Raw genomic sequence first — 27,911 nt, forward strand, 5'->3', positions numbered from 1 at the left:
GAGTAGGAAAGATTCAGCGGTTCTTCTCTTATCCAGAGTAACAGCAGGGAAAGCATTAAAGAGTTAAATCACCTTGTCTGGTAGGCAGTTAAGAATGTGAGTCAAATTTGCCACTATGACATACAAAACAGAGCAACTATTGGCTTTTGTTGTTGGCTCAAGGACATGGCTGTGAGGATTTTGATGGTACATGCTGTGTGGATTTTAGGCGCCCCACTGCAGCAACATGTTATCAAAATCTGAGGAAATGTCAGCCTTTTTGGCATCCATTCACTCAATGTGCAGTATTGTTTGTTTGCTATTGCCTTGGCTGCTGTCATGTTTGCAAGGGCCCCGCAGAACACGGCAAACCTGGTACTAGCTGTTCAAAAACAAAAAGGGGGAATTGTAGAATTGTACAGAACAGAGACAGTGGTTTGTTTTGACATAGATAAAGTGCAGCTTTGGCCTTGCTTTGACAATGTGCAGCTTTGATCCTGCAGCAAAGAGTTAAATAACTTTGAGGGAGTATGAGAAGAAACTAGGATGAGACAGAACAAAGGAGGAATGTGATGTCACCTGTAGAAGATAAGGAATCAGCACGAACAGTAGAGAGTAGCCTGTAGTGAACTTCGTTAAGGAATGTGTTGTATGAATTTGTCTGATCACTCAAAAAGCATAGCTCAGAAATTAGCAGCACTGCGCAAGAATATGAAGCATGTTACTGAAGGACATGATCCTTTTTCTGACTGGCTTTCAAGCCTTGGGTTAGGGGGCTGGTTACAAACCATAATCAAAGGAGCGTTGATGGTATTGACAGTATTGTTGGTTGTAGTATTATGTGTTCCTTGTTTGTTTCAACGCTTACAAGGAGTGATGAGTAACTTGATCGAATGCATGTTTAAAACAAACGGGATTTGGATTGCTCAAAAACAAGAAGGGGGAGATGTAGGAGGGGGCCTGGAAATCAGGACCATAAGTAACAATCAGTTAGCTGAAAGGAACGTGCTCCAGCTTGTAGGCCACAAACGTTGGGAGGATAAGGAGGGTGAATAGATAACAACCAACAAGATGAGTCAGGCCGAGAAAAGGTAAGGAGATGAGGAACAGATGGAGCCAGGGAGAAGTAACACTTTGTTGTTAATTGATGAGTGTAAAAACTTACTTAAAGTGTCCTTTGTTTGTAGTTAACCAAACAGGGATTGCCTAGTATGTAATGCTTAGCTTAAGGAACCAATCTGTTTAAAGCACGCGGCCTCTGGTAACATATATAAACTCATGATTGTATACAATAAATCAACATTTGCTTGCATCAAGCAGTGTCCTGTCTCTCCATCGCAGCACCCTTGCACCTCTCAGGGTGTTGGTGTGTAGATGAATTGGGAACAATGGAGTAATTTAGCCCTGGGAGAAACTGTCAGGGCAATGGTCTTTATGTTTCAGTCCTGGTTTCTCAAAATCCATGTATTTTTTAATTGGCAATAAATTAAATTGAATTTTAATATGACACATTTTGGCCATGACCCATGAACATTGCTGGTATAATTTCTGCTTTTTTCCTGTTGAGTCAGGGGAGCGGATGAGCAGCTGCGGGGCTGGCTGGGTGCTGGCCATGGTTAACCCTCCACAGGACCACATCAGGACTGCTGAGCCCACAATGGGGCTCCCCCGCACAAGAAAGACCCTGCCAGAATGGGGCAAGTCCTGCAGAAGCCAGAAGGATGGTTGGGACCTGGATCATGTTATGGACAAGGAGAGGCTGAGAAACTGGGTTTTATTTGAGATAACATCGAGAGTGAAAGACTGGACCCAGGCCAGTTGGTGGGATTACTACAGTCAGTGGTTTACTATTTGTCAAAGCAAAGCCGTGAGGACATGATCTGGCTGGAGGTGTCTGACCACAGCCTTGGCTGAGTGGCCAACTGTGGCAAGAGCTATGGGACTTGTGTGTAACCAGTGACAGGAGGAAAGTGGCTCCATTTACATTTAGAGTTGCAATGGAGTTGGGTATCACTGAGCCACTAAGGATGACAGAGCTGACCATGCAGCAAATGTTCCTCGTAGCGACTGGGGTGTACAACAAGCAAAGGAAACGACTGATACTTAGGACATCTTGGGGCACCTGGGGCAGCTTCCCCTGGGTATCCAGGGAACATGGCACTGAGCAGAGCCCTGTGTCCTGTGGATAACTGGCTAGCTGAAAAGGGTCACACAGACATAGTCCAGCTGGCTGGACAAAAATGCACATCGCTCTCAGCTTATCTGAAGTAAAGCAAAATACACTGTCTTTGGCTGTCCTTGTTACACAATAACAGGAAGATTTCGGTGGGAAAAGAATGTTGCAGGTGGGAACAGATAACTACAGAAGAGAAACTAGGGGCGGACTTGGTATTTAGGCAACTAACCAATAATGAGCTTAACTTTTGTAATGTGTATGAGCTAATTATAAGAAGGCATAAAAGGTGACTGTAAGAGACAATAAACGAAGTCTGCTGATCACTCATATTGAGTGACTGTGTCTTCCCTCCGTTGTGACAGTGTCCCACCCGATCACTGCCTTGCTTCCTTCACCGTGACCCAAGGATTTGCACCAGGACACCCTGCCGCGTGCCCCCACCCTGTTATTTGCCCCAACTTTGCACACTCACACAGCTGAGCTCTACACTGGTGCTTTACTCTCCTGGGAAGTTGATAGATGTCTCCACTACACAAGCCCCTTAAATTACAGAGATGTGACACAGGAGTCCAGCTGCACCATCCTGGATGCAAACGTACAAAAGCCAGGCTGGTCAGGCAGGCTGGGTTCATGCTATTGAGAAAGTGGAGTGCATGCAAACATTCTAGGAGAAACACAATTGTGACATTAAAAGCGCTAAATGCACAGGATGTTCCAGAGATGACCAGGAAATGCCTTGTGAGGAGATTCAGGCAGTTCAGTGCTGCTGAGAGACACCTGACTGCATCAGCTTCTTCAGTGCGTCCTTCAGCTCCTGGTTCCTCATGCTGTAGATGAGGGGGTTCACTGCTGGAGGCACCACCAAGTAGAGAACTGACACCACCAGGTCCAGGGATGGGGAGGAGATGGAGGGGGGCTTCAGGTGGGCAAACATGCCAGTGCTGAGAAAGAGGGAGACCACGGCCAGGTGAGGGAGGCACGTGGAAAAGGCTTTGTGCCGTCCCTGCTCAGAGGGGATCCTCAGCACAGCCCTGAAGATCTGCACATAGGACAGAACAATGAAAACAAAACACCCAAAGAATAAAGAGGCACCAGACACAATAAGCCCCACTTCCCTGAGGTAGGTGTGTGAGCAGGAGAGCTTGAGGATCTGTGGGATTTCACAGAAGACCTGTCCCAGGGCATTGCCTTGGCAGAGCGGCAGTGACAGTGTATTGGCCGTGTGCAGCGCAGCATAGAGAAACCCACTGGCCCAGGCAGCTGCTGCCATGTGGACACAAGCTCTGCTGCCCAGCAGGGTCCCGTAGTGCAGGGGCTGGCAGATGGCCACGTAGCGGTCATAGGCCATGACGGTGAGGAGAGAACACTCTGCTGAAAGGAAAAAGACAATCAGGAAGAGCTGTGCAGCACATCCTGAGTAGGAGATGTCCCTGGTGTCCCAGAGGGAGTTGGCCATGGCTTTGGGGAGAGTGGTGGAGATGGAGCCCAGGTTGATGAGGGAGAGATTGAGGAGGAAGAAGTACATGGGGGTGTGCAGGTGGTGGTCACACACTATGGTGGTGATGATGAGGCCATTGGCCATGAGGGCAGCCAGGTAGATGCCCAGGGAGAGCCAGAAGTGCAAGAGCTGCAGCTCCCACGTGTCTGCCAATGCCAGGAGGAGGAACTGGGTGATGGAGCTGCTGTTGGACATGTGCTGCCTCTGGGCATATGGTCCTGTCACAGGAGAAAAAGACAGTGATAATTTAGGGGAGACTTCTGCAAGCAAAATCAAAGCCATTTCCCACAGACCATCCCCCCGTCACACACAGACATCCCTCTCTTTTCTCGGAGACCTTCCTGCAGCTGTGTGGCTGCAGCCCTGCTTGGTGCTGGCCGTGTGGGTGATGAAGAGCAGGGCATCTGCCCACGGGCTCTTGACCAGCCAGCCCCACTCTGCAGCAGTGGGTGGGGGCAGGGACCAGTCCTGGTGCTTAACTTTGTCCTCTGAAACCAGTGCCAACGCAGAAGGGCTGGTCAGCGCCTGCAGCGCCAGTGCTAAGGAACGGGAAGGGTGAAGGCATTGTAAGAGAGCTTGAGTTTTTTTCACAGCTCCCCCCCATCTCTCCTGTTGCGTATTTTCAGATGTCAGAAAAGCAGAGCATTTTTGCTGCCCTCCGGTGGAACACAGTGAGGTCTGTGAGGCAAGAGGATTGCCTGTGGGTGAGTGCACAGTGAGGGGAGGTGGTCTGTCCTTCTGGTTCCCAGGCAACCTGGTACCCAGTGTCCCCGAGCCCGTGGGTGCAAAGGCTTTGCTTCAGAGCAGAGACATGGCCTGGGCAAAGGAGAGCTGAGTCTTGAGCCCTCGGACTGTGCAATGAAGTGCTGAAATGGGCTCTGCAGGGCTTACTGAAGCTCTGAAGACATCCTCTCTGTAAAACCTGCTCCTGTCTGTAAAACCAACTCCTGACTGTAAATCCACCAGAAGCAGACACAGATACAGGTTTCTTAAGGAGTATTTAGATCCTTTGCTGCAGTCTTCCTGGTGTCCTCTCTAGTAATGGGTTAACAAAAGTTGATACTCCTGCAGAAAACTTTTTCTAGTAAGGGAATTGCCACTGCTGGAAATAAGTGTGTCCCCCCAGGAGAGGCAAGGCCCGTGAGGGATTGCCTCATCCTGCTGCCCAGCAGGTTCCCCTGCAGCCCCAGGGACAGCTGGAGGGAGCCCAGAGGGGCAGAGGAGGGAGGCAGGGAGAGCTCAAAAGCAGACCTTGGTGGGGGGCTGCTGAGAGCTCCCTGCTGGAGAAATCTGCAGAGCCCTTGAGCCGGTAAGTGTGTGGCTGCAGGGCAATGCCTCTGCAGTTCCTAGCCGGGTCTGCAGCAGCTGGGCCCCCCCCAGCCTGTGGGACCGTGTGGGAGCCTTTTGCTGTGGAGGAGGCCAGTGTGCTGCAGAGCAGGGCTTCCCTGCTGCAGCGTGGGAGGGCCAGGGCATGTGGGCTGCCTTGTGCCAGGGCCGGCTGCAGGGCTGTGAAGGTGGCTGTGCAGGCAGGGGTGCCCAGGGCTGTCCTTGCCAGCAGGGTCCCTGCAGCCCAGGGGGCTGTGTGCTGGGGCAGGGGCTCTGCCGCCTGCCAGGGGCAGCTCTCAGCCTGCCGGGGGGCTCCCGTGCGGCTGTGGCGAAAAACTGTGGGTTCAAGGAATGACCCCCACACAAGGAAGTGCTTATCTCTTAATAAGAGGCTGTTGTGTGCTTCAGGGCTGCTCACAGATTCCGCTCACTGCCAGAATATTTTCCATTGGTGGTTTCAAAAATAAGTACAAAGCAAGGTTAGTATAAAGGTAAAGTACTTTTTTGAGTCTCTGTTTTTAGTTTTTTACTCTATGGGAATGCGATGGAATACACGATGAAGGAGTTCTTAATAAGGACAAGTCCCCTAGACTCCTGAATCGTAACTTTGAAATATCAGAGGGTTTTATTTGAGTCTTCCTATGTGCATTCAGTGACTCCTATCCCACGGACAAAAGGAGCTTTGCCTTTGCTGGATCCACCAGGCTCAGTCTCACCTGACCATTATTCTACCTGCAAACAAGGAACCTGTACCCAGCCAGTGCTCTGTAGACAGGCAGGTTTGTGTAGGGCCAGGTTGTGTGGAAGGGCCGACCCCCAGCAGGAGAAGGTCTGACTGATTTTGTGTTGGTGCTGCATATATCAGAGCTGTTCACATCTCCAGGTCATTTCCAAGGGGACTTTCCATGAGCACGTTCATGGCAGGGCTTTCCTGCTTGGCTCTGTGCTTGCCTGAATCTCTGCTGCCGCTTTTCTGTGTCTCTTCTTGGTGGCAATGGAAACTCAGCTGTGCAGGTCAGAGCAGCGGCTGAGATGCTGAAAGCATCACAGGGAGGTTGATGAGGAAGCTGAGCAAGTGCCTTCCCTCCCCAGCACGCTGCAGATGAAACCAGCATCAGCTCTCCTTTTCCCTCAGGCTCTGGGGGAGCTGTTCCTTGCGGCAGCCAGACAGAGAGCGGCTGCAGGGCAGAGCTGGGCACACAGGGGCTGAGCTGGGCTCTGTGAGCGCTGGCAGGGAAGAGCCCTGGGGCCAGAGAAAGAGCTGCTGGCAGGGACAGCTGCAGGCAGCAGAGCCCTGGGCAGGGAGGGGGGGAGATGCTGAGGGGGACCCTGATGCAGGGCAGATAGGGGCACCTCCTGGCCATGGTCTGCCGTGCAGGTGCCTTCCCTGAGCAACACACCTCTGCTCTCCTCTCCCACCCAGCACAGCCTTTAGACCGTTGGTTCCATGTGTTTCAACAGCTCCTGGTCCAGCAGAGCAGCAGAAGGGATGAAGTGCATCTCTCCTGCTGCCACGGTGCCATTTCTCGCTGAGCACAGCCTGAGGGTGACTGCCCTGCACTGCTGCTGTGTGGGAGGTGGTGTGCCGGGCTGGGAAAGGGGAAGGAGTTCCCGAGTGTCCCTTTGTCTCTCTCCTGGCCTTGCTCAGATGCTATTGGCATTGCAGACAGGCTCTCTGGCAAGAGGGGTTTCAGCTGCCGGCTCAGGCGCAGACCTTGTGGGTCCTCCTGTGCAGACATGTCCTCGGCAAGGAGGTGTCCCAGCTTTCCCCTAACCGATGATGCTGTGGGCAATGCAGTCTGTGAGGCTGGGGAAGGAGCTGACTCTCTTTCAAGAAGTTCACATGGTCGGAACCCTTTAAACATCTCTCTGGGGTGTCCACCCAAGGTCTATGCTGCTTCCAGGGCACACGGTGAGCCCTGGGTGTCCCTGCCTAGAAGTGGGGTGCTGAGCCTTTGGGAACACATGAGCCATTGTCTTGTCTGCAGTGGATTGGCCCCTGCCCCCACGGTTCCCATGAAGCTCCTGCTGCAGAGCAGGGCTCACTGCTGGGCAGCCAGCGGGCACAGCCCCTGCTCCTCACAGCACACTCGGCCAGCACTCAGCACAGCTCCAGCCACGGCTCGGAAGGGAGCTCTCCTAGGAACGGCAGAGGGGGGACATGGGGCACCGGGGGCGCATCTAGGAGAAACAGCTTTCACTTGGCTCACAGAATTATCCTCTGACTTCTTGCTATCTTTCCTCCTTGAGCAGGTCCCCATACTCAGGAACATGAGTCCCTTCGGAAGGCACAGAGTCCCTTCAGCTCACAGACAAACAGGACAGGGAGTGAGATTACACAGAGAGGTCATTAAAAGAGGTTTAATGAGAAGCTCTATGAGAAGACAGGACAGACGTCATCTATGCCCTGCCACCAATCACTTGTCTCTGGGGAGACTGTGGTGTCATCAGGTCGCCCGTCACCTGGAACTTCCTCAACGAGATTAGAGGGGATCAATCCCCTTGTGCCGTCGGTCAGCTCTCCCACGTACCAACCGTCTCCATCCGCGTCTCCAAAGATGTAAACGTATTGTCCAGCAACTAGCGGAAGCTCCAGCTCAGGCTGCTCGTTGGGACCATCGAAAGGATCATAGCTGTAACGAGCGATGAATGCTCGAAGCTCTGCCGGTTGTTTTCTCATAGCCTCCAGCAGGACGGACTCCTTGTCTGCTCCCAGGTTAGCCTGCTGCGGCTCGGAAACGGTGCTGTTGGATCTTTCTCCTCCCAGCCATTCCAGTTCCTGAAACAGCTGCTGGCAGCATTTCTTTAGCTTCTCAAACCGATCACTCAGTTCCTTCAGCGGGGCTGGAAACGCTCGCAGGGATTCTCTGTGCTCCCTGTGGGCCAGCTTTGTCTCCTCATGTTCCCTCTCCAGCTGTTGACTCCTTTGACTCCTTTCTGCCCTGTCCCTCGTGGCTGTCAGCTCGCGCTTGGCCGCTTCCAGTTGGGTAAAAAGACAGATGGTTGCTTGGATGGCAGAGTCTCGCTCCTCTGCCAGTCGCGCTAGCTGCCCTTTCAGGTTGGCATTTTCAGCCTGAACCTGTTCTGTCAAAGCCATCTGCCCACGCAGGCGAGCGTTTTCTTCAGCCAGGTGGGTGTTTTCATTTGTCACCTTGGCGAGCTGCACCTGCAACTCCTCACAAGCTTGCCCGGGGGTGCTCACATCAGAGGATCCCTCTTCATCTGCGGCTGCTCGGGCCTCCAGCCCCTCAGCTGCCTTCTGTGCCAAGTCGTGCCGCTTGTCCCGTGCCAGCAGAGCTCTGCTGGGCTCTCCCATTTCTCCACCCCTGGGCTGAGGAAGCAATGGCGGGCACAGTTGCTCAGCGGAGCGCTGGATGGGCAGTGGCCCGCGAGCATTGACCAGGCGATGGATGGTCACCTGCAGCTGCCTGGCTCGCTCTCCCAGCCGCAAGGTGAGGGCAGCTAGTTGAGCATTCTTCTGCTGCAGTCTCCCTGCCTCCTTGCACGCTCTTGGAGAACCATCCTTTCCCAGGAGGCGGCTCTCCATCTCAAGGGCACTCTGTTGCCTCTCCAGGTCTTTCAGAAGACGCTGCAGGCGTCTGCTCTGCTCCAGGAGATGGCTGTATGCGCTGCCAGGCAGCATCAAGTCCTCCCGCTCCATCACCCGGAGCTGAGCACCTCTCACAGCCTGGCACGTGGCTTGTGGCCCAGCACTGTGGCTTTCTGTTGGTCTTTCCTGCAGGGCCGCCAAGGTGTGGGGCCTGTTTCTGCCAGAGGAGCAGGAGCTCTGCGTCCCCTGATGGCCCTGGTGGCCAGGAGAGCCCTCGGGCTGGGCCGTGCAGGGGGAGGCAGGCAGCTCGCGCTTGAACCGCTGCAGGATGGGTTGGGTGGACAGTGCCATCTCCTGCTGCAGCTGGTTCTGGAGGCAGCGGGTGCGGGTGGGCTGGGAGACAGCTGTGGCATTGGCTGCAGGGCTGCGTGGGGCATGGCTCCTGCTCTGCCCACTGGGGGCTTTCCCCTGCTCACCAGGGATGCCCCGAGTAGATGAGTCAAGCTGTTGGTGTCTGCTGGCTGTGGTGATGGTGGCCATCTGATCCTCCGTCTTCACTGACGGCATGGCCACATGCTCCTTAAGAGCCTCTTGGTGCTCCCGCAGCGACTTGCCTTTGCACTTGGTCTTTATGAGAGACAGCTGTGTTTTGGGGTGGCGCTCTTCCACTTGTCCCTGCTGCCCTGAAGCCACATCCCGCCTGCCCAGGGAAACTGGCACAGAAAGTCTGCCAGCAGCACCGGTGCTTTTACGTGCGTCACGCACGTGCTGACCTGCAGAGGCCTTGCCACTCTGGGCCGCCCGGACCTCCTCTGTTCTTGCCATCTTCGCCGCACCCAGCCTGTGTTCCCGATGCCACTGTGCCGCTGTCTGCTGGCTGGGTCGGTGGCTCCCAGTGCAAACCTTGTCCGGGTCCTTCCTCAAAAGGCACCTCTTTGTCTCCTTCCCAGCTGCGGCATTGGCTGCAGGGCTGTGTGGGGCATGCCTCCTGCTCTGCGCACTGGTGGCTTTCCCCTGCTCACCAGGGATGCCCCGAGTAGATGGGACAAGCTGTCGGTGTCTGCTGGTTGCAGTGCTGCTGGCCTTTCCCCTGCCCTGGGCAGAAGCTGCAGAGGCTGCTGCTGGCAGAGGCAGGAGCTTGCAGCAAGTGCTGGCAGCTCCTGGTGCCCGAGCTGCGTGCACCTTCTGTGGTGCTGCTGCCTGCCTTGCTGGCAGACGGGCTGTCTCCTCCCGCCTCACCCTGATGGAGGGCATTGCCACCCTGCACGCCGGGCTGTCCGTCTGCAAGAGAAGGCGAGGAGAGAGGCTGCGTGACTGTGGCCCTTCGCCCGTGCCCCCGTGTCCCAGCTGGAAGAGCCCCTGTGCCGGCTCCCCTGCCAGCCCCCAGGGCAGCACTCGGCCCCACAGGGAGTTGCCGCTCGGCTCCCAGAGCTGGCTGGGGAGCGCACTGCTCCGGCCATGGCCCACAGTGACTCCTGGGAGCATCCCCAGCATGCCCGGGCAGCCTGCAGGCACGGCTTGGGGGGCTCAGCTTGCTAGGTGACCGGGCCCTCCCGTCCCCTCCTGCAGCTCCCGCCTGCCTGTCGGCAGCGCCTGGACTCGGGAAGACGTTTGTCCCGGGCTCCCTCGGGCTCCCTACCTGTGCGCGTCGGCTCCCAGCGGCCTGCGAGCTCTGTGGGCAGGGGAGCCGTCGCAGCCTGTTCCCATGGGGGGACGAAGCCTGTCCCTGGCTGTCCTGCGGCGCTGCCAGCGGCCGCCTGTGGCCCATCTGCGGGCAGGAGGAGGAGAAGTCAAGGACTGGAGGCGGCTGCCTTGGCACAGCGGCCCCCACAGTGGCGGCAAGCCCGGCCCTGGCACTAAGGCAGCTCCGCGTGGCCCCGTCCCACCACCGGCCTCCCCCTCCTGCCCCGTCCCTCACCTGGCGCCGGTTCTGCAGGCCCGGCAGCCTGCTGTTGGGCTGGGGGGGGGCGTTTGCCTCCTCATGCGTGGGCATCTTCGGCGGCGCCTGCCGACGACCGGCCATGGTCACCCAGGGGAGATGCTGCCTCCTGAGGGAGTGGCTCTCCTGGGAGTGGGCACCCCAGGGCTCTGGCTCCTTAAATACCCGCGGGGTCACCGTGGGGACCCGCATCACAATGACCTCTGGGCACGCTGCGCCGCCTGCATCACAAAGCCCTGACTGTGGATGCTGTGGAGCCTGGCGGGGACTGGCTGTGCCCGGCTGTGCCCGGCGTGGGGCAGCCCCTGCTTGCCCCTCACAGAGGCCCCAGCAGGCCCGAGCCCGCACCTCCCACATCCCCCCGGTGCCAGCAGCCTCTGCAGAGCTCAGTCCTGTGTGCGTGCAGCAGCTCTGGCTGCCACCGCCCGGGGCCTTGTCCCCACGCATGGCTCCCACACAGGGCGCCCAGGCCTGGGGACGCTCCGGTGCCCGCCTACAGCAACGCAGGGGAGGCCCGCAGGCCCGTGCCCAGAGGCCACTGGCCACGCCGAGCTGCTCCCGGCAGTCGCCATGGGCCGCGGGGTGACCAGCCCTCTCCCCAGCCGGCTCTGGGAGGTCCCTCCCAGGCTGCTCTTCTTCAGTGCCTTTCCTCCAGAGGTGGAGCGTGCACGGGCTCACACCCACAGCCAGGACGAGGGAGCAGGGCTGCCTCCCTGGGGCTGACGCTCTGTGCTCCCCTTCGAGCTGGAACGAAAAGAAAAGCCGCCTTTGCTCCCAGTTACAACACAGAGAAACACCCGTGTCTCGTGCACGTGCCTGCACCTTTTCTGACAGAAAATGGCTTTGGGGTACTATGGAAACTCCTGGGGAGAAAAAAAAACCCAAACCATTAAAACAAACGCTGCTCAGCTGATGTTGGATACCTTGGTATTAGACACCCAGACCTGTTCTCCTCCACGCAGTTGTCACTCCTGCACCAGGAACTGCTTGCTAGTGGGTGAATCTGACGGCAGCAGCTCCCAGGCAGAGCTGGGGGCAGCCCCTGGGGACACCTTTAGGCTTTACAGCAGTGTTTGCTGCCCCAGCACGGGTCCCCTGCCCCCTGCAGGGACCAGGCAGGAGGCTGGATGGAAGAGTCCCACCAACAGCTTTGGCCTCCAGGCTGGAGAACCCTGTCCCAGGCTCAGGCACCGCTGCCTCCGGGCTCCCCTACCCCATCCTGGGGCAATAAGGCAACTCTCTTCCTTCTACAGAACAACACTCAAAGCTTAAGGGGAGTTTCCTCTTAAGGCATTTCCTCCCTAATGCAGGTTTCCCCCAGGCCTAGAGGTTGCCACAGGGCTCTATGGTCAGTGTTCAAAGGTGTCTCAAATGCCAAAAGGAAAGTGGCTTTTCGCAGGCAACAATGCAGTGAGATTTCTGAAGCTGTGTAAAATAACGTGTTCACCTTGCCCATCAAGTGCGTTATCGTGAGGACCTGGCAAGGGCCCTGCTTTTGTACAGCAGCAGAGATGCTGTTGTAGCCACAGGACTCCAAGTTCTGGGGGCGTGAAAGGAACAAACTCAAACATCTCAGAGCTCGCCATGACATCAAAATAGCTGGCCGGGAAACCCTTCTTCGAAGCTGCTAGATGAAATGACAGGGCAGAAACGTAGAGGGAGCAAGTTTTCTCAGGAAGGGAAAGAGAAACCCCACTTTTTTTGAAACACAGATTTAGCCCCCTTAATATTTTTTCTTGTTAGATTGTGTCAGCAGTCAGACTGCAAGCACGTGATTAAACTGTTAAAACACCCAGATACTTGAGGATTATTTCCTGTATTAAATCCTCTTACAAGCAGGGCGGTCTGTTGCCCTGCGGGTAGGGTAGTACAGTGGTATGACTGGCATGACAGGCGATTTTCCTTTCCTAGTACAAGGATGCATTTATGAAGGCAACTCTGGGGTGTAAGCGGTGCCGCACAACAAAGCAGCCTGTGAAACCCAGACGTTAGCTGTTAGAAACAGGAAGAAGAGGCAATGGGCCTTTGCTTCAGACTCGGCAAAAGATTTACCAAACCCGAGGCAGGTGACAAAAAGGGAAGAGTTTCCGTGGCGTAACTTTGGTGTGGCAGGTGAGGTTTCCATCCATGTTCCTCATGCCTCCGCCTCGTTTTGTTTGCAGATGCAGCGTTGGATCAAACTGCAAGACCAGTTTTCTTTACTGCACATGCTACTGTAGCGCAAATACCCTGTGGTTTCTCAGGACGCACCCCTAGTGCCTGATGGCTGAGATCCCCACTGGCTCCAGTAGCTGCACTCGGACCCCCCCTCACTCCACTGGCTGCACTGGGACGCACACCAGTAGCTGGCACCACAAGCCAGAGCTGCCTACGGCCTGGCCTTGACTCCAGTAGCTGGCACTCAGTCCACCCCCGCCACGTCCCCCATAGCAGGCACAGAGTCCCTTCAGCTCACAGACAAACAGGACAGGGAGTGAGATTACACAGAGAGGTCATTAAAAGAGGTTTAATGAGAAGCTCTATGAGAAGACAGGACAGACGTCATCTATGCCCTGCCACCAATCACTTGTCTCTGGGGAGACTGTGGTGTCATCAGGTCGCCCGTCACCTGGAACTTCCTCAACGAGATTAGAGGGGATCAATCCCCTTGTGCCGTCGGTCAGCTCTCCCACGTACCAACCGTCTCCATCCGCGTCTCCAAAGATGTAAACGTATTGTCCAGCAACTAGCGGAAGCTCCAGCTCAGGCTGCTCGTTGGGACCATCGAAAGGATCATAGCTGTAACGAGCGATGAATGCTCGAAGCTCTGCCGGTTGTTTTCTCATAGCCTCCAGCAGGACGGACTCCTTGTCTGCTCCCAGGTTAGCCTGCTGCGGCTCGGAAACGGTGCTGTTGGATCTTTCTCCTCCCAGCCATTCCAGTTCCTGAAACAGCTGCTGGCAGCATTTCTTTAGCTTCTCAAACCGATCACTCAGTTCCTTCAGCGGGGCTGGAAACGCTCGCAGGGGTTCTCTGTGCTCCCTGTGGGCCAGCTTTGTCTCCTCATGTTCCCTCTCCAGCTGTTGACTCCTTTCTGCCCTGTCCCTCATGGCTGTCAGCTCGCGCTTGGCCGCTTCCAGTTGGGTAAAAAGACAGATGGTTGCTTGGATGGCAGAGTCTCGCTCCTCTGCCAGTCGCGCTAGCTGCCCTTTCAGGTTGGCATTTTCAGCCTGAACCTGTTCTGTCAAAGCCATCTGCCCACGCAGGCGAGCGTTTTCTTCAGCCAGGTGGGTGTTTTCATTTGTCACCTTGGCGAGCTGCACCTGCAACTCCTCACAAGCTTGCCCGGGGGTGCTCACATCAGAGGATCCCTCTTCATCTGCGGCTGCTCGGGCCTCCAGCCCCTCAGCTGCCTTCTGTGCCAAGTCGTGCCGCTTGTCCCGTGCCAGCAGAGCTCTGCTGGGCTCTCCCATTTCTCCACCCCTGGGCTGAGGAAGCAATGGCGGGCACAGTTGCTCAGCGGAGCGCTGGATGGGCAGTGGCCCGCGAGCATTGACCAGGCGATGGATGGTCACCTGCAGCTGCCTGGCTCGCTCTCCCAGCCGCAAGGTGAGGGCAGCTAGTTGAGCATTCTTCTGCTGCAGTCTCCCTGCCTCCTTGCACGCTCTTGGAGAACCATCCTTTCCCAGGAGGCGGCTCTCCATCTCAAGGGCACTCTGTTGCCTCTCCAGGTCTTTCAGAAGACGCTGCAGGCGTCTGCTCTGCTCCAGGAGATGGCTGTATGCGCTGCCAGGCAGCATCAAGTCCTCCCGCTCCATCACCCGGAGCTGAGCACCTCTCACAGCCTGGCACGTGGCTTGTGGCCCAGCACTGTGGCTTTCTGTTGGTCTTTCCTGCAGGGCCGCCAAGGTGTGGGGCCTGTTTCTGCCAGAGGAGCAGGAGCTCTGCGTCCCCTGATGGCCCTGGTGGCCAGGAGAGCCCTCGGGCTGGGCCGTGCAGGGGGAGGCAGGCAGCTCGCGCTTGAACCGCTGCAGGATGGGTTGGGTGGACAGTGCCATCTCCTGCTGCAGCTGGTTCTGGAGGCAGCGGGTGCGGGTGGGCTGGGAGACAGCTGTGGCATTGGCTGCAGGGCTGCGTGGGGCATGGCTCCTGCTCTGCCCACTGGGGGCTTTCCCCTGCTCACCAGGGATGCCCCGAGTAGATGAGTCAAGCTGTTGGTGTCTGCTGGCTGTGGTGATGGTGGCCATCTGATCCTCCGTCTTCACTGACGGCATGGCCACATGCTCCTTAAGAGCCTCTTGGTGCTCCCGCAGCGACTTGCCTTTGCACTTGGTCTTTATGAGAGACAGCTGTGTTTTGGGGTGGCGCTCTTCCACTTGTCCCTGCTGCCCTGAAGCCACATCCCGCCTGCCCAGGGAAACTGGCACAGAAAGTCTGCCAGCAGCACCGGTGCTTTTACGTGCGTCACGCACGTGCTGACCTGCAGAGGCCTTGCCACTCTGGGCCGCCCGGACCTCCTCTGTTCTTGCCATCTTCGCCGCACCCAGCCTGTGTTCCCGATGCCACTGTGCCGCTGTCTGCTGGCTGGGTCGGTGGCTCCCAGTGCAAACCTTGTCCGGGTCCTTCCTCAAAAGGCACCTCTTTGTCTCCTTCCCAGCTGCGGCATTGGCTGCAGGGCTGTGTGGGGCATGCCTCCTGCTCTGCGCACTGGTGGCTTTCCCCTGCTCACCAGGGATGCCCCGAGTAGATGGGACAAGCTGTCGGTGTCTGCTGGTTGCAGTGCTGCTGGCCTTTCCCCTGCCCTGGGCAGAAGCTGCAGAGGCTGCTGCTGGCAGAGGCAGGAGCTTGCAGCAAGTGCTGGCAGCTCCTGGTGCCCGAGCTGCGTGCACCTTCTGTGGTGCTGCTGCCTGCCTTGCTGGCAGACGGGCTGTCTCCTCCCGCCTCACCCTGATGGAGGGCATTGCCACCCTGCACGCCGGGCTGTCCGTCTGCAAGAGAAGGCGAGGAGAGAGGCTGCGTGACTGTGGCCCTTCGCCCGTGCCCCCGTGTCCCAGCTGGAAGAGCCCCTGTGCCGGCTCCCCTGCCAGCCCCCAGGGCAGCACTCGGCCCCACAGGGAGTTGCCGCTCGGCTCCCAGAGCTGGCTGGGGAGCGCACTGCTCCGGCCATGGCCCACAGTGACTCCTGGGAGCATCCCCAGCATGCCCGGGCAGCCTGCAGGCACGGCTTGGGGGGCTCAGCTTGCTAGGTGACCGGGCCCTCCCGTCCCCTCCTGCAGCTCCCGCCTGCCTGTCGGCAGCGCCTGGACTCGGGAAGACGTTTGTCCCGGGCTCCCTCGGGCTCCCTACCTGTGCGCGTCGGCTCCCAGCGGCCTGCGAGCTCTGTGGGCAGGGGAGCCGTCGCAGCCTGTTCCCATGGGGGGACGAAGCCTGTCCCTGGCTGTCCTGCGGCGCTGCCAGCGGCCGCCTGTGGCCCATCTGCGGGCAGGAGGAGGAGAAGTCAAGGACTGGAGGCGGCTGCCTTGGCACAGCGGCCCCCACAGTGGCGGCAAGCCCGGCCCTGGCACTAAGGCAGCTCCGCGTGGCCCCGTCCCACCACCGGCCTCCCCCTCCTGCCCCGTCCCTCACCTGGCGCCGGTTCTGCAGGCCCGGCAGCCTGCTGTTGGGCTGGGGGGGGGCGTTTGCCTCCTCATGCGTGGGCATCTTCGGCGGCGCCTGCCGACGACCGGCCATGGTCACCCAGGGGAGATGCTGCCTCCTGAGGGAGTGGCTCTCCTGGGAGTGGGCACCCCAGGGCTCTGGCTCCTTAAATACCCGCGGGGTCACCGTGGGGACCCGCATCACAATGACCTCTGGGCACGCTGCGCCGCCTGCATCACAAAGCCCTGACTGTGGATGCTGTGGAGCCTGGCGGGGACTGGCTGTGCCCGGCTGTGCCCGGCGTGGGGCAGCCCCTGCTTGCCCCTCACAGAGGCCCCAGCAGGCCCGAGCCCGCACCTCCCACATCCCCCCGGTGCCAGCAGCCTCTGCAGAGCTCAGTCCTGTGTGCGTGCAGCAGCTCTGGCTGCCACCGCCCGGGGCCTTGTCCCCACGCATGGCTCCCACACAGGGCGCCCAGGCCTGGGGACGCTCCGGTGCCCGCCTACAGCAACGCAGGGGAGGCCCGCAGGCCCGTGCCCAGAGGCCACTGGCCACGCCGAGCTGCTCCCGGCAGTCGCCATGGGCCGCGGGGTGACCAGCCCTCTCCCCAGCCGGCTCTGGGAGGTCCCTCCCAGGCTGCTCTTCTTCAGTGCCTTTCCTCCAGAGGTGGAGCGTGCACGGGCTCACACCCACAGCCAGGACGAGGGAGCAGGGCTGCCTCCCTGGGGCTGACGCTCTGTGCTCCCCTTCCAGCTGGAACGAAAAGAAAAGCCGCCTTTGCTCCCAGTTACAACACAGAGAAACACCCGTGTCTCGTGCACGTGCCTGCACCTTTTCTGACAGAAAATGGCTTTGGGGTACTATGGAAACTCCTGGGGAGAAAAAAAAACCCAAACCATTAAAACAAACGCTGCTCAGCTGATGTTGGAGACCTTGGTATTAGACACCCAGACCTGTTCTCCTCCACGCAGTTGTCACTCCTGCACCAGGAACTGCTTGCTAGTGGGTGAATCTGACGGCAGCAGCTCCCAGACAGAGCTGGGGGCAGCCCCTGGGGACACCTTTAGGCTTTACAGCAGTGTTTGCTGCCCCAGCACGGGTCCCCTGCCCCCTGCAGGGACCAGGCAGGAGGCTGGAGGGAAGAGTCCCACCAACAGCTTTGGCCTCCAGGCTGGAGAACCCTGTCCCAGGCTCAGGCACCGCTGCCTCCGGGCTCCCCTACCCCGTCCTGGGGCAATAAGGCAACTCTCTTCCTTCTACAGAACAACACTCAAAGCTTAAGGGGAGTTTCCTCTTAAGGCATTTCCTCCCTAATGCAGGTTTCCCCCAGGCCTAGAGGTTGCCACAGGGCTCTATGGTCAGTGTTCAAAGGTGTCTCAAATGCCAAAAGGAAAGTGGCTTTTCGCAGGCAACAATGCAGTGAGATTTCTGAAGCTGTGTAAAATAACGTGTTCACCTTGCCCATCAAGTGCGTTATCGTGAGGACCTGGCAAGGGCCCTGCTTTTGTACAGCAGCAGAGATGCTGTTGTAGCCACAGGACTCCAAGTTCTGGGGGCGTGAAAGGAACAAACTCAAACATCTCAGAGCTCGCCATGACATCAAAATAGCTGGCCGGGAAACCCTTCTTCGAAGCTGCTAGATGAAATGACAGGGCAGAAACGTAGAGGGAGCAAGTTTTCTCAGGAAGGGAAAGAGAAACCCCACTTTTTTTGAAACACAGATTTAGCCCCCTTAATATTTTTTCTTGTTAGATTGTGTCAGCAGTCAGACTGCAAGCACGTGATTAAACTGTTAAAACACCCAGATACTTGAGGATTATTTCCTGTATTAAATCCTCTTACAAGCAGGGCGGTCTGTTGCCCTGCGGGTAGGGTAGTACAGTGGTATGACTGGCATGACAGGCGATTTTCCTTTCCTAGTACAAGGATGCATTTATGAAGGCAACTCTGGGGTGTAAGCGGTGCCGCACAACAAAGCAGCCTGTGAAACCCAGACGTTAGCCGTTAGAAACAGGAAGAAGAGGCAATGGGCCTTTGCTTCAGACTCGGCAAAAGATTTACCAAACCCGAGGCAGGTGACAAAAAGGGAAGAGTTTCCGTGGCGTAACTTTGGTGTGGCAGGTGAGGTTTCCATCCATGTTCCTCATGCCTCCGCCTCGTTTTGTTTGCAGATGCAGCGTTGGATCAAACTGCAAAACCAGTTTTCTTTACTGCACATGCTACTGTAGCGCAAATACCCTGTGGTTTCTCAGGACGCACCCCTAGTGCCTGATGGCTGAGATCCCCACTGGCTCCAGTAGCTGCACTCGGACCCCCCCTCACTCCACTGGCTGCACTGGGACGCACACCAGTAGCTGGCACCACAAGCCAGAGCTGCCTACGGCCTGGCCTTGACTCCAGTAGCTGGCACTCAGTCCACCCCCGCCACGTCCCCCATAGCAGGCACAGCGTCCCTTCAGCTCACAGACAAACAGGACAGGGAGTGAGATTACACAGAGAGGTCATTAAAAGAGGTTTAATGAGAAGCTCTATGAGAAGACAGGACAGACGTCATCTATGCCCTGCCACCAATCACTTGTCTCTGGGGAGACTGTGGTGTCATCAGGTCGCCCGTCACCTGGAACTTCCTCAACGAGATTAGAGGGGATCAATCCCCTTGTGCCGTCGGTCAGCTCTCCCACGTACCAACCGTCTCCATCCGCGTCTCCAAAGATGTAAACGTATTGTCCAGCAACTAGCGGAAGCTCCAGCTCAGGCCGCTCGTTGGGACCATCGAAAGGATCATAGCTGTAACGAGCGATGAATGCTCAAAGCTCTGCCGGTTGTTTTCTCATAGCCTCCAGCAGGACGGACTCCTTGTCTGCTCCCAGGTTAGCCTGCTGCGGCTCGGAAACGGTGCTGTTGGATCTTTCTCCTCCCAGCCATTCCAGTTCCTGAAACAGCTGCTGGCAGCATTTCTTTAGCTTCTCAAACCGATCACTCAGTTCCTTCAGCGGGGCTGGAAACGCTCGCAGGGGTTCTCTGTGCTCCCTGTGGGCCAGCTTTGTCTCCTCATGTTCCCTCTCCAGCTGTTGACTCCTTTCTGCCCTGTCCCTCATGGCTGTCAGCTCGCGCTTGGCCGCTTCCAGTTGGGTAAAAAGACAGATGGTTGCTTGGATGGCAGAGTCTCGCTCCTCTGCCAGTCGCGCTAGCTGCCCTTTCAGGTTGGCATTTTCAGCCTGAACCTGTTCTGTCAAAGCCATCTGCCCACGCAGGCGAGCATTTTCTTCAGCCAGGTGGGTGTTTTCATTTGTCACCTTGGCGAGCTGCACCTGCAACTCCTCACAAGCTTGCCCGGGGGTGCTCACATCAGAGGATCCCTCTTCATCTGCGGCTGCTCGGGCCTCCAGCCCCTCAGCTGCCTTCTGTGCCAAGTCGTGCCGCTTGTCCCGTGCCAGCAGAGCTCTGCTGGGCTCTCCCATTTCTCCACCCCTGGGCTGAGGAAGCAATGGCGGGCACAGTTGCTCAGCGGAGCGCTGGATGGGCAGTGGCCCGCGAGCATTGACCAGGCGATGGATGGTCACCTGCAGCTGCCTGGCTCGCTCTCCCAGCCGCAAGGTGAGGGCAGCTAGTTGAGCATTCTTCTGCTGCAGTCTCCCTGCCTCCTTGCACGCTCTTGGAGAACCGTCCTTTCCCAGGAGGCGGCTCTCCATCTCAAGGGCACTCTGTTGCCTCTCCAGGTCTTTCAGAAGACGCTGCAGGCGTCTGCTCTGCTCCAGGAGATGGCTGTATGCGCTGCCAGGCAGCATCAAGTCCTCCCGCTCCATCACCCGGAGCTGAGCACCTCTCACAGCCTGGCACGTGGCTTGTGGCCCAGCACTGTGGCTTTCTGTTGGTCTTTCCTGCAGGGCCGCCAAGGTGTGGGGCCTGTTTCTGCCAGAGGAGCAGGAGCTCTGCGTCCCCTGATGGCCCTGGTGGCCAGGAGAGCCCTCAGGCTGGGCCGTGCAGGGGGAGGCAGGCAGCTCGCGCTTGAACCGCTGCAGGATGGGTTGGGTGGACAGTGCCATCTCCTGCTGCAGCTGGTTCTGGAGGCAGCGGGTGCGGGTGGGCTGGGAGACAGCTGTGGCATTGGCTGCAGGGCTGCGTGGGGCATGGCTCCTGCTCTGCCCACTGGGGGCTTTCCCCTGCTCACCAGGGATGCCCCGAGTAGATGAGTCAAGCTGTTGGTGTCTGCTGGCTGTGGTGATGGTGGCCATCTGATCCTCCGTCTTCACTGACGGCATGGCCACATGCTCCTTAAGAGCCTCTTGGTGCTCCCGCAGCGACTTGCCTTTGCACTTGGTCTTTATGAGAGACAGCTGTGTTTTGGGGTGGCGCTCTTCCACTTGTCCCTGCTGCCCTGAAGCCACATCCCGCCTGCCCAGGGAAACTGGCACAGAAAGTCTGCCAGCAGCACCGGTGCTTTTACGTGCGTCACGCACGTGCTGACCTGCAGAGGCCTTGCCACTCTGGGCCGCCCGGACCTCCTCTGTTCTTGCCATCTTCGCCGCACCCAGCCTGTGTTCCCGATGCCACTGTGCCGCTGTCTGCTGGCTGGGTCGGTGGCTCCCAGTGCAAACCTTGTCCGGGTCCTTCCTCAAAAGGCACCTCTTTGTCTCCTTCCCAGCTGCGGCATTGGCTGCAGGGCTGTGTGGGGCATGCCTCCTGCTCTGCGCACTGGTGGCTTTCCCCTGCTCACCAGGGATGCCCCGAGTAGATGGGACAAGCTGTCGGTGTCTGCTGGTTGCAGTGCTGCTGGCCTTTCCCCTGCCCTGGGCAGAAGCTGCAGAGGCTGCTGCTGGCAGAGGCAGGAGCTTGCAGCAAGTGCTGGCAGCTCCTGGTGCCCGAGCTGCGTGCACCTTCTGTGGTGCTGCTGCCTGCCTTGCTGGCAGACGGGCTGTCTCCTCCCGCCTCACCCTGATGGAGGGCATTGCCACCCTGCACGCCGGGCTGTCCGTCTGCAAGAGAAGGCGAGGAGAGAGGCTGCGTGACTGTGGCCCTTCGCCCGTGCCCCCGTGTCCCAGCTGGAAGAGCCCCTGTGCCGGCTCCCCTGCCAGCCCCCAGGGCAGCACTCGGCCCCACAGGGAGTTGCCGCTCGGCTCCCAGAGCTGGCTGGGGAGCGCACTGCTCCGGCCATGGCCCACAGTGACTCCTGGGAGCATCCCCAGCATGCCCGGGCAGCCTGCAGGCACGGCTTGGGGGGCTCAGCTTGCTAGGTGACCGGGCCCTCCCGTCCCCTCCTGCAGCTCCCGCCTGCCTGTCGGCAGCGCCTGGACTCGGGAAGACGTTTGTCCCGGGCTCCCTCGGGCTCCCTACCTGTGCGCGTCGGCTCCCAGCGGCCTGCGAGCTCTGTGGGCAGGGGAGCCGTCGCAGCCTGTTCCCATGGGGGGACGAAGCCTGTCCCTGGCTGTCCTGCGGCGCTGCCAGCGGCCGCCTGTGGCCCATCTGCGGGCAGGAGGAGGAGAAGTCAAGGACTGGAGGCGGCTGCCTTGGCACAGCGGCCCCCACAGTGGCGGCAAGCCCGGCCCTGGCACTAAGGCAGCTCCGCGTGGCCCCGTCCCACCACCGGCCTCCCCCTCCTGCCCCGTCCCTCACCTGGCGCCGGTTCTGCAGGCCCGGCAGCCTGCTGTTGGGCTGGGGGGGGGCGTTTGCCTCCTCATGCGTGGGCATCTTCGGCGGCGCCTGCCGACGACCGGCCATGGTCACCCAGGGGAGATGCTGCCTCCTGAGGGAGTGGCTCTCCTGGGAGTGGGCACCCCAGGGCTCTGGCTCCTTAAATACCCGCGGGGTCACCGTGGGGACCCGCATCACAATGACCTCTGGGCACGCTGCGCCGCCTGCATCACAAAGCCCTGACTGTGGATGCTGTGGAGCCTGGCGGGGACTGGCTGTGCCCGGCTGTGCCCGGCGTGGGGCAGCCCCTGCTTGCCCCTCACAGAGGCCCCAGCAGGCCCGAGCCCGCACCTCCCACATCCCCCCGGTGCCAGCAGCCTCTGCAGAGCTCAGTCCTGTGTGCGTGCAGCAGCTCTGGCTGCCACCGCCCGGGGCCTTGTCCCCACGCATGGCTCCCACACAGGGCGCCCAGGCCTGGGGACGCTCCGGTGCCCGCCTACAGCAATGCAGGGGAGGCCCGCAGGCCCGTGCCCAGAGGCCACTGGCCACGCCGAGCTGCTCCCGGCAGTCGCCATGGGCCGCGGGGTGACCAGCCCTCTCCCCAGCCGGCTCTGGGAGGTCCCTCCCAGGCTGCTCTTCTTCAGTGCCTTTCCTCCAGAGGTGGAGCGTGCACGGGCTCACACCCACAGCCAGGACGAGGGAGCAGGGCTGCCTCCCTGGGGCTGACGCTCTGTGCTCCCCTTCCAGCTGGAACGAAAAGAAAAGCCGCCTTTGCTCCCAGTTACAACACAGAGAAACACCCGTGTCTCGTGCACGTGCCTGCACCTTTTCTGACAGAAAATGGCTTTGGGGTACTATGGAAACTCCTGGGGAGAAAAAAAAACCCAAACCATTAAAACAAACGCTGCTCAGCTGATGTTGGAGACCTTGGTATTAGACACCCAGACCTGTTCTCCTCCACGCAGTTGTCACTCCTGCACCAGGAACTGCTTGCTAGTGGGTGAATCTGACGGCAGCAGCTCCCAGACAGAGCTGGGGGCAGCCCCTGGGGACACCTTTAGGCTTTACAGCAGTGTTTGCTGCCCCAGCACGGGTCCCCTGCCCCCTGCAGGGACCAGGCAGGAGGCTGGAGGGAAGAGTCCCACCAACAGCTTTGGCCTCCAGGCTGGAGAACCCTGTCCCAGGCTCAGGCACCGCTGCCTCCGGGCTCCCCTACCCCGTCCTGGGGCAATAAGGCAACTCTCTTCCTTCTACAGAACAACACTCAAAGCTTAAGGGGAGTTTCCTCTTAAGGCATTTCCTCCCTAATGCAGGTTTCCCCCAGGCCTAGAGGTTGCCACAGGGCTCTATGGTCAGTGTTCAAAGGTGTCTCAAATGCCAAAAGGAAAGTGGCTTTTCGCAGGCAACAATGCAGTGAGATTTCTGAAGCTGTGTAAAATAACGTGTTCACCTTGCCCATCAAGTGCGTTATCGTGAGGACCTGGCAAGGGCCCTGCTTTTGTACAGCAGCAGAGATGCTGTTGTAGCCACAGGACTCCAAGTTCTGGGGGCGTGAAAGGAACAAACTCAAACATCTCAGAGCTCGCCATGACATCAAAATAGCTGGCCGGGAAACCCTTCTTCGAAGCTGCTAGATGAAATGACAGGGCAGAAACGTAGAGGGAGCAAGTTTTCTCAGGAAGGGAAAGAGAAACCCCACTTTTTTTGAAACACAGATTTAGCCCCCTTAATATTTTTTCTTGTTAGATTGTGTCAGCAGTCAGACTGCAAGCACGTGATTAAACTGTTAAAACACCCAGATACTTGAGGATTATTTCCTGTATTAAATCCTCTTACAAGCAGGGCGGTCTGTTGCCCTGCGGGTAGGGTAGTACAGTGGTATGACTGGCATGACAGGCGATTTTCCTTTCCTAGTACAAGGATGCATTTATGAAGGCAACTCTGGGGTGTAAGCGGTGCCGCACAACAAAGCAGCCTGTGAAACCCAGACGTTAGCTGTTAGAAACAGGAAGAAGAGGCAATGGGCCTTTGCTTCAGACTCGGCAAAAGATTTACCAAACCCGAGGCAGGTGACAAAAAGGGAAGAGTTTCCGTGGCGTAACTTTGGTGTGGCAGGTGAGGTTTCCATCCATGTTCCTCATGCCTCCGCCTCGTTTTGTTTGCAGATGCAGCGTTGGATCAAACTGCAAGACCAGTTTTCTTTACTGCACATGCTACTGTAGTGCAAATACCCTGTGGTTTCTCAGGACGCACCCCTAGTGCCTGATGGCTGAGATCCCCACTGGCTCCAGTAGCTGCACTCGGACCCCCCCTCACTCCACTGGCTGCACTGGGACGCACACCAGTAGCTGGCACCACAAGCCAGAGCTGCCTACGGCCTGGCCTTGACTCCAGTAGCTGGCACTCAGTCCACCCCCGCCACGTCCCCCATAGCAGGCACAGCGTCCCTTCAGCTCACAGACAAACAGGACAGGGAGTGAGATTACACAGAGAGGTCATTAAAAGAGGTTTAATGAGAAGCTCTATGAGAAGACAGGACAGACGTCATCTATGCCCTGCCACCAATCACTTGTCTCTGGGGAGACTGTGGTGTCATCAGGTCGCCCGTCACCTGGAACTTCCTCAACGAGATTAGAGGGGATCAATCCCCTTGTGCCGTCGGTCAGCTCTCCCACGTACCAACCGTCTCCATCCGCGTCTCCAAAGATGTAAACGTATTGTCCAGCAACTAGCGGAAGCTCCAGCTCAGGCCGCTCGTTGGGACCATCGAAAGGATCATAGCTGTAACGAGCGATGAATGCTCGAAGCTCTGCCGGTTGTTTTCTCATAGCCTCCAGCAGGACAGACTCCTTGTCTGCTCCCAGGTTAGCCTGCTGCGGCTCGGAAACGGTGCTGTTGGATCTTTCTCCTCCCAGCCATTCCAGTTCCTGAAACAGCTGCTGGCAGCATTTCTTTAGCTTCTCAAACCGATCACTCAGTTCCTTCAGCGGGGCTGGAAACGCTCGCAGGGGTTCTCTGTGCTCCCTGTGGGCCAGCTTTGTCTCCTCATGTTCCCTCTCCAGCTGTTGACTCCTTTCTGCCCTGTCCCTCGTGGCTGTCAGCTCGCGCTTGGCCGCTTCCAGTTGGGTAAAAAGACAGATGGTTGCTTGGATGGCAGAGTCTCGCTCCTCTGCCAGTCGCGCTAGCTGCCCTTTCAGGTTGGCATTTTCAGCCTGAACCTGTTCTGTCAAAGCCATCTGCCCACGCAGGCGAGCGTTTTCTTCAGCCAGGTGGGTGTTTTCATTTGCCACCTTGGCGAGCTGCACCTGCAACTCCTCACAAGCTTGCCCGGGGGTGCTCACATCAGAGGATCCCTCTTCATCTGCGGCTGCTCGGGCCTCCAGCCCCTCAGCTGCCTTCTGTGCCAAGTCGTGCCGCTTGTCCCGTGCCAGCAGAGCTCTGCTGGGCTCTCCCATTTCTCCACCCCTGGGCTGAGGAAGCAATGGCGGGCACAGTTGCTCAGCGGAGCGCTGGATGGGCAGTGGCCCGCGAGCATTGACCAGGCGATGGATGGTCACCTGCAGCTGCCTGGCTCGCTCTCCCAGCCGCAAGGTGAGGGCAGCTAGTTGAGCATTCTTCTGCTGCAGTCTCCCTGCCTCCTTGCACGCTCTTGGAGAACCGTCCTTTCCCAGGAGGCGGCTCTCCATCTCAAGGGCACTCTGTTGCCTCTCCAGGTCTTTCAGAAGACGCTGCAGGCGTCTGCTCTGCTCCAGGAGATGGCTGTATGCGCTGCCAGGCAGCATCAAGTCCTCCCGCTCCATCACCCGGAGCTGAGCACCTCTCACAGCCTGGCACGTGGCTTGTGGCCCAGCACTGTGGCTTTCTGTTGGTCTTTCCTGCAGGGCCGCCAAGGTGTGGGGCCTGTTTCTGCCAGAGGAGCAGGAGCTCTGCGTCCCCTGATGGCCCTGGTGGCCAGGAGAGCCCTCGGGCTGGGCCGTGCAGGGGGAGGCAGGCAGCTCGCGCTTGAACCGCTGCAGGATGGGTTGGGTGGACAGTGCCATCTCCTGCTGCAGCTGGTTCTGGAGGCAGCGGGTGCGGGTGGGCTGGGAGACAGCTGTGGCATTGGCTGCAGGGCTGCGTGGGGCATGGCTCCTGCTCTGCCCACTGGGGGCTTTCCCCTGCTCACCAGGGATGCCCCGAGTAGATGAGTCAAGCTGTTGGTGTCTGCTGGCTGTGGTGATGGTGGCCATCTGATCCTCCGTCTTCACTGACGGCATGGCCACATGCTCCTTAAGAGCCTCTTGGTGCTCCCGCAGCGACTTGCCTTTGCACTTGGTCTTTATGAGAGACAGCTGTGTTTTGGGGTGGCGCTCTTCCACTTGTCCCTGCTGCCCTGAAGCCACATCCCGCCTGCCCAGGGAAACTGGCACAGAAAGTCTGCCAGCAGCACCGGTGCTTTTACGTGCGTCACGCACGTGCTGACCTGCAGAGGCCTCGCCACTCTGGGCCGCCCGGACCTCCTCTGTTCTTGCCATCTTCGCCGCACCCAGCCTGTGTTCCCGATGCCACTGTGCCGCTGTCTGCTGGCTGGGTCGGTGGCTCCCAGTGCAAACCTTGTCCGGGTCCTTCCTCAAAAGGCACCTCTTTGTCTCCTTCCCAGCTGCGGCATTGGCTGCAGGGCTGTGTGGGGCATGCCTCCTGCTCTGCGCACTGGTGGCTTTCCCCTGCTCACCAGGGATGCCCCGAGTAGATGGGACAAGCTGTCGGTGTCTGCTGGTTGCAGTGCTGCTGGCCTTTCCCCTGCCCTGGGCAGAAGCTGCAGAGGCTGCTGCTGGCAGAGGCAGGAGCTTGCAGCAAGTGCTGGCAGCTCCTGGTGCCCGAGCTGCGTGCACCTTCTGTGGTGCTGCTGCCTGCCTTGCTGGCAGACGGGCTGTCTCCTCCCGCCTCACCCTGATGGAGGGCATTGCCACCCTGCACGCCGGGCTGTCCGTCTGCAAGAGAAGGCGAGGAGAGAGGCTGCGTGACTGTGGCCCTTCGCCCGTGCCCCCGTGTCCCAGCTGGAAGAGCCCCTGTGCCGGCTCCCCTGCCAGCCCCCAGGGCAGCACTCGGCCCCACAGGGAGTTGCCGCTCGGCTCCCAGAGCTGGCTGGGGAGCGCACTGCTCCGGCCATGGCCCACAGTGACTCCTGGGAGCATCCCCAGCATGCCCGGGCAGCCTGCAGGCACGGCTTGGGGGGCTCAGCTTGCTAGGTGACCGGGCCCTCCCGTCCCCTCCTGCAGCTCCCGCCTGCCTGTCGGCAGCGCCTGGACTCGGGAAGACGTTTGTCCCGGGCTCCCTCGGGCTCCCTACCTGTGCGCGTCGGCTCCCAGCGGCCTGCGAGCTCTGTGGGCAGGGGAGCCGTCGCAGCCTGTTCCCATGGGGGGACGAAGCCTGTCCCTGGCTGTCCTGCGGCGCTGCCAGCGGCCGCCTGTGGCCCATCTGCGGGCAGGAGGAGGAGAAGTCAAGGACTGGAGGCGGCTGCCTTGGCACAGCGGCCCCCACAGTGGCGGCAAGCCCGGCCCTGGCACTAAGGCAGCTCCGCGTGGCCCCGTCCCACCACCGGCCTCCCCCTCCTGCCCCGTCCCTCACCTGGCGCCGGTTCTGCAGGCCCGGCAGCCTGCTGTTGGGCTGGGGGGGGGCGTTTGCCTCCTCATGCGTGGGCATCTTCGGCGGCGCCTGCCGACGACCGGCCATGGTCACCCAGGGGAGATGCTGCCTCCTGAGGGAGTGGCTCTCCTGGGAGTGGGCACCCCAGGGCTCTGGCTCCTTAAATACCCGCGGGGTCACCGTGGGGACCCGCATCACAATGACCTCTGGGCACGCTGCGCCGCCTGCATCACAAAGCCCTGACTGTGGATGCTGTGGAGCCTGGCGGGGACTGGCTGTGCCCGGCTGTGCCCGGCGTGGGGCAGCCCCTGCTTGCCCCTCACAGAGGCCCCAGCAGGCCCGAGCCCGCACCTCCCACATCCCCCCGGTGCCAGCAGCCTCTGCAGAGCTCAGTCCTGTGTGCGTGCAGCAGCTCTGGCTGCCACCGCCCGGGGCCTTGTCCCCACGCATGGCTCCCACACAGGGCGCCCAGGCCTGGGGACGCTCCGGTGCCCGCCTACAGCAACGCAGGGGAGGCCCGCAGGCCCGTGCCCAGAGGCCACTGGCCATGCCGAGCTGCTCCCGGCAGTCG

General features: G+C 59.1%; 1 protein-coding gene across 1 annotated transcript; it reads right to left on the reverse strand.

Moving 5' to 3' along the window:
- Window positions 1-2,912: 2,912 nt before the first annotated feature.
- LOC130143488 (olfactory receptor 14C36-like) lies at window positions 2,913-3,848 on the reverse strand. Its single transcript, XM_056326169.1, has one exon. The coding sequence runs from the start codon at window positions 3,846-3,848 to the stop codon at window positions 2,913-2,915; it is 936 nt and encodes a 311-aa protein (XP_056182144.1).
- Window positions 3,849-27,911: the final 24,063 nt, after the last annotated feature.

This window comes from Falco biarmicus, unplaced genomic scaffold (genome assembly GCF_023638135.1).
Source record: "Falco biarmicus isolate bFalBia1 unplaced genomic scaffold, bFalBia1.pri scaffold_30, whole genome shotgun sequence".
Classification (NCBI taxonomy): Eukaryota; Metazoa; Chordata; class Aves; order Falconiformes; family Falconidae; genus Falco; species Falco biarmicus.

Bases quoted from the DNA above. Each gene is read 5' to 3' on its own strand.
- LOC130143488 (XM_056326169.1), bottom strand. From the start codon at position 3,848: ATGTCCAACAGCAGCTCCATCACCCAGTTCCTCCTCCTGGCATTGGCA.